This window comes from Salvelinus sp. IW2-2015, linkage group LG32, assembly GCF_002910315.2.
Source record: "Salvelinus sp. IW2-2015 linkage group LG32, ASM291031v2, whole genome shotgun sequence".
Taxonomy (NCBI): domain Eukaryota; kingdom Metazoa; phylum Chordata; class Actinopteri; order Salmoniformes; family Salmonidae; genus Salvelinus; species Salvelinus sp. IW2-2015.
In genome coordinates this window covers 17,411,532-17,417,026 of record NC_036871.1, presented here as the reverse complement: position 1 = coordinate 17,417,026, position 5,495 = coordinate 17,411,532, and the positions used below count along the sequence as shown (strand labels likewise).

Here is a 5,495-nt window from a genome sequence, read left to right as displayed (position 1 = left end):
CTCTAGTGCAGATAAGCTTGAGTGATGGTATTTGTCACATCCCTCATATGCTCACTCGCATTTGTTTGCAATCATTCCAGAGGAGCCTTGTGTGGTCTCTGCTGCTCAAAACAATCCATTAGTGTAGCCAGTAATGTGGGAGGTTCACTCAAGCTGTAAGGAGGAGGTTTCTTACCAGCTTTGAGAAAGAAGTATAACGAAACAACTGTTAGATCTCCATCTAGGGCTCAAATCTATGCGTAGGAACGCCATTAGCCTGAAGCCTCTCATTCTTAGAAGTTTGGATACAGATATTTTGACAAGATAGTAATGAACAGATTCTCATTTTGAAGAGTGATTAAACCCACTCATTCACAATTCCCATAGCCCATCCTCTCATATGCCAAATGCTAGAATAGGGGTATAATTTGACAATCAGGATGTGTAGAGAAATAGAGTGAATCCAGTGTGAATCAGTGGTTCTTTCTTGGACAGCTTCTTCTCTTCCAATTAGTGCTGCTGCCTCCGCCCCAGAGCAGCTCTGTCAGCTCAGATCACCACAGCTCCCCGTCTCCRGATCAGCAACACGTTCAGCTAGCGTCCTCGCATCCTGGCTTGCGTCCCAATTGGCACCCTATTACCTGCATAGTGCACTACTTTTGACCAGAGCCTAGTGGCCCTGGTCAAAAGTAGTGCACTATGTAGGGAATAGGGTGATTTGGGACATATATGGTAAGTAACCCAGAGCTCTTAACAGAGTCTATGAACCAGCAGAAAGGACAAGGTTTAATCAGTAACAGCAAAACATAGGCTGTAACAAATATACCTGTAGTGGGGTCTCCTTGACTGTATTAGCTTTCCTCTTTAACTTTTTTTCTCTCTCCATTTGTGTTGTTTGTCATGCAACAAGCCCTTTAGGGATTCTTCTATCTACCTATTAATAGTCATTGGTATTAGCATTGGAAACGACCATGGTGGTGCCCTTCAAAATGAGTTCATGGGCAAGCCTCATCAATGACGAAATGAGTCATAGAAGGTGCTGTATTGTTTACTCATCATGATCTCATGACATACATGTACCCAGACATTAAACAAAGCATCATTCAATAGCATGTTGCTAATATATAAAAATGTTTGTTATGCAACCTTATAAAATGTCCCCCCGTGGTGGGAGGGTTTAGCGGTGAGAACGCAGCTAATGGAAAGATATATTTGACCATAAAGGCAAACATTTTGTTCTCATAAGGACATACAGCCTAGTCCCAAATCTGTTTGTGCTCTTGCCAACTCCATGGCTGTCTATGTTAAACCAACAACAATGCGTATGGCACTTAGCCTGACAATGAGTGACAAGGAGTTGACATGAAAACACAGACAGACAGACAGACATTCAGGCTAATCAATACAAGGATACATCACTAATGTTCATGAAAGCTATGGCATTTAATATACACATAGGTTGCGCCCTAAATTACACCCTATTCCTATTTTGTGCACTACTTTTGAACAGAGCTGGTCAAAACTGTTGCACTACGTAGGGAATAGTGTGCCATTTGGGAAGCATACCTGGCAATAGGATGTGGAATAAATAATTACGATTAAATAGCAAGTATTAGGCACTTAACATTTTGATTGACTACTGTACATCAATGACAAACATGCCCCCAAAAAAACACACACAATCCTGGCAGTATTTTACATGGCAAATACATGACGTCATTTGAAATCTCTTAGGTGATCAGGGAATAACCTTAAAGTAGATATAACCTTTGGGAATCATTTTTTACTAAACACAAAATATTTCAATGTTGGAGCCAAGGTCTTGTTCTTATGTGACCTCAAGTCTAAACATSGTCACCTTCTCAGTGAAAACACTTCTGAGGAAAAAGCCAAGCTAATCAGCATTCATTTCCTGTCTTTCTACACCAAGCACCTGAAATCACGGTCTGGGTCAGTTTGGTATGCCGGATGGATGTGTGTATAGCATCCCAGACTGGAGCATTTACGTTATCTACCACAGAACTCATACCTTGAGTTAACATTTACATGGACAACATAGCTGTATAACTTACATCAGAGAAGGCTTTGGTTGATTGCCTTGACGAATGAACACACACAAAAAAACAGCATACTGTAAAAGACAGAGGGAAATTACATTCACATGATGCAACACTTGATGCAACACTATACCACAATCATGTGRTATAACATTCATGGTCTTTGCAGAAAATAATTCTGAGTAATATCTCAGCAAACATGACATACCAGTACTTTGCAGTAGGTCAATACTCTTATGTACACAATGGTCGTTCACCTCCTCTAAGCCCTACTCTTACGGTTCTTAGACAACTGATGCAGAAAACCTGTGTTTTTTCAACAATCTTATTTTATCATCCTTTTGATGGCAATCCAAAGCAACATGTAAAATGTATACATGTAGTATAACTAATACACATCCTTGCCCTGACAATCCTAGTTTCCTTGTAATCATGTTTTGGCAAAATTGCAAWGGATTTACTAGAACCACAGTCAGCTCGGCTAATATATCATAAAACAATGGAGGAACTCAAACCTACTGTTGAGAGTTAGAATAGCAGAATACACCAGGTGCAATTTAGAAAATGTGGTTGTGCATCAGCAGTTTGTCTCTTACAGTCACTCAATTATCCCACGTCAGCTAAAGTTTTTTAGATTGGTAAACTATTCGAGCCAGCGATCTAAACTTGTAGTAATCATGGTTGAATTACCGACCATGGGGCCCCATTGGTTTTGTTAGTCACTCTCACTCAGATATCCTATTAAAAACTGCAAACATGACTAAATGTGTAGAATTGAAGGATATTACCTTTGAACCTGAACAATTTTCTCTCTGCCCCATGGCAAAAGGAGTAGAATTGCATGAAATGAATGAAAACAACTGCAACATTATCTCTGAGGTGAAGAGAACATTTTGCCGTTTTAAAGCTAATTTCTTGCAATTCTACACATTTTGCCATGACTTATGTCATGTTCATATGATATATGATATCTGAGTGAGTGAGACTAACAAAATCAAATGGGGGGGCCCCCTGGAGGACAGGGCTCTTCGGCACACTCCGTGCCCAGTCTGTAATTTGGTGATGATTACTACAGGGTTTAGATAGCTGGGTAGACTACCTTTCCCAGCAATCTAAAGAATTGAGCTGATATAGCTGGGCTAACTGAGTGACTGTCGGTGACTGACATGACAAGTGGCAAACTGCAATACATGACCATATTTCTAAATTGCAACTTGTGTATTCTACTTTGTAACCCTCAACAGTAAGTTGAAACCCCGACTGAGTTCCTACGTTTTTTTCATTTTTGGGTTGGGGACCCCCTAGTGGCTGTGGAACCGTGGGTGTATAGGCAGAGGCATCTCTGGTCGTTAACCACAGAGTGAAATCCATTTTACTACAGGGAGAGGGAGAGAGAGAGAGGGAGAGAGATAAAGATATAAGAGCCATGCAGAGCACTTCTCCCTGGCATCCAGTAATGAAATGTTTACTTAAACTAACCAATTATTACAAATATTGACATTAATGTAGTATAGCCCAATTTATTCATATCTGTTCAAAAAATACCCTGTTACGCCATCTGCCATAAATTGCGGGCACTAGAAAATATAGATTTTTTTAAACCCTGTACCGGTGTCTGGGTTTTAGTAACAAACTCATTAGAAGATCCTAGAGTGCCACTGTGCCAATTGTTCTGCCAATACCGTGGTCCAAGCTAACTTTTTAGTGCCCACAACTGTAGGCTGTGTGTGCTGTAGTGTGTATTTAGGCCAATACCAGAGTTCCAGAGCGTTTTAATGGAGACCGATCCCTCTTTACACGCAGCCCTCACACTACAGTGGTCTCTGACTGCAGGAAGGACTGAGCACGAGAATTACGTTGGAACTGAGCCATGTTCTCTGAGCCGTTTTTGGAGGCGTAGGTGTTGTGCTGGGTGTAGTTTCTGGCCATATGGCAGTTGAGGCATATACTCCGCCATTTTCTCTTGAGTTCCCCTTGAACCTGAAGTAGCAAGGTAAGTATTTTAGCACAGAGGGAAAACTAGCCCACATCTGTCACTACATTGCTTATATAAATGTTCTTATAAAATGCTGTACTCATCGTTTCACTACAATGAAAACAAAGCAGACAACAATTAAAATGTACATTTGTAGTAACTGCTAACAAAATACCTTTAAACATTATATACTTTAAACATTTCTCATAATTTACACTTTTACATTTGAGTAATTTAGCACTTATCACTGTCAAGTAAATTTTTCCTCAATAAAGTTGCTATCAGCCAAGTCAGAGCCAGTAAGCGGGAAAAAAATCYAGTGCGAGTGTTAGTTTTTGTTTTGTATTTTCGGGGGGCCAATGTTGATTCCAATGCTTCCCACAGTTGTGTCAAGTTGGCTGGATGTCCTTTGGGTGGTGGACCATTCTTGATACACACGGGAAACTGTTGAGTGAAAAACTCAGCAGCGTTGCAGTTCTTGATGCAAACCRGTGTGCCTGGCACCTACTTCCATACCCTGTTCAAAGGCACTTAAATATTTTTGTCTTACCCATTCACCCTCTGAATGGCACATAWACAAAATCCATGTCTAAATTGTCTCAAGGCTTAAAAATCCTTCTTTATTAACCTGTCTCCTCCCCTTCATCTACACTGATTGAAGTGGATTTAACAAGTGACATCAATAAGGGATCATAGCTTCCACCTGGATTCACCTGGTCAGTCTATGTCATGGAAAGTGCATGTTTTGTATACGCAGTGTATAATTTAATAATTGTTGTTAATACGTCCACAAAACGTTGGTGTTTACCCATTAAATGATAGGAAGCATATAAGGCAGGGATGGGCAACTCTGATGGGGGTGGGGGCCACAAAAAAATCTAAACTAACCATGAGGGGCCACAGTGGCTCGTGCAGTCAGAGCCTTTTGAGGTACCCATGTTGTTTGGGCTGCTGTGAGAGTAACCCATAGTGCACTACTTTTGACCAGAGCTCTATGGGCACTAAAAGTTGTGCACTATGAAGGGAATAGGGTACCATTTCAGACACATCCTAAATCGTGAAGCGGCCCTGACTGCTAAGTGCCAACCAAGGTGGACTTTCCTGTAGCAGTAGACAGCAGCTCATCCAGTCTTAGTGTCGCCAGCCGCTTCTCAGCCCTTAAATCCACTCACAGACAAGATGGGAATATTTCTCCCTGAAGGCAAATACGTGCTGTGCTGACCACCTCTATAGCTTAGCCGAATCTAGTGTCACTCTACAGTGTAGTTCGCACAATGGAACAATAGGCTGCATATCTATGTCTTTTGCTTGAGAAGTCAACTAAAATACCATATGTCAGAGTGACATACAAAGGCATACTGAAACATTTGAGCACTTAATTTCTCCGTTCAGGAATGTTGACACTGAGTATTCATGGTCTGTTGCCTGAGTGCAGTAACACATAGGTCTCCCTGCTTTGTGACTGACTGAGCACAACAACACAT

General features: G+C 41.1%; 1 protein-coding gene across 2 annotated transcripts in view; it reads right to left on the bottom strand.

Annotated features, from left to right (window-relative positions):
• Nucleotides 1-1,011: 1,011 nt before the first annotated feature.
• LOC111956390 (vasoactive intestinal polypeptide receptor 2) overlaps nucleotides 1,012-5,495 on the bottom strand; it is a 37,535-nt gene continuing 33,051 nt past the window's right edge. Inside the window, exons 13-14 of one of the 2 annotated variants that reach the window (XR_002876263.3) lie at nucleotides 3,792-4,016; nucleotides 1,012-3,411 (exon numbers count right to left, since the gene is read on the bottom strand). Coding sequence is in view for 1 of the 2 variants with exons in the window: in XM_023976857.3 (XP_023832625.1) it covers nucleotides 3,843-4,016 (174 nt within the window). In the remaining variant the exon portion in view is untranslated. Of the gene's footprint in view, nucleotides 4,017-5,495 lie in introns of both variants that reach the window. The other variant, XM_023976857.3, reaches the window with a different exon arrangement.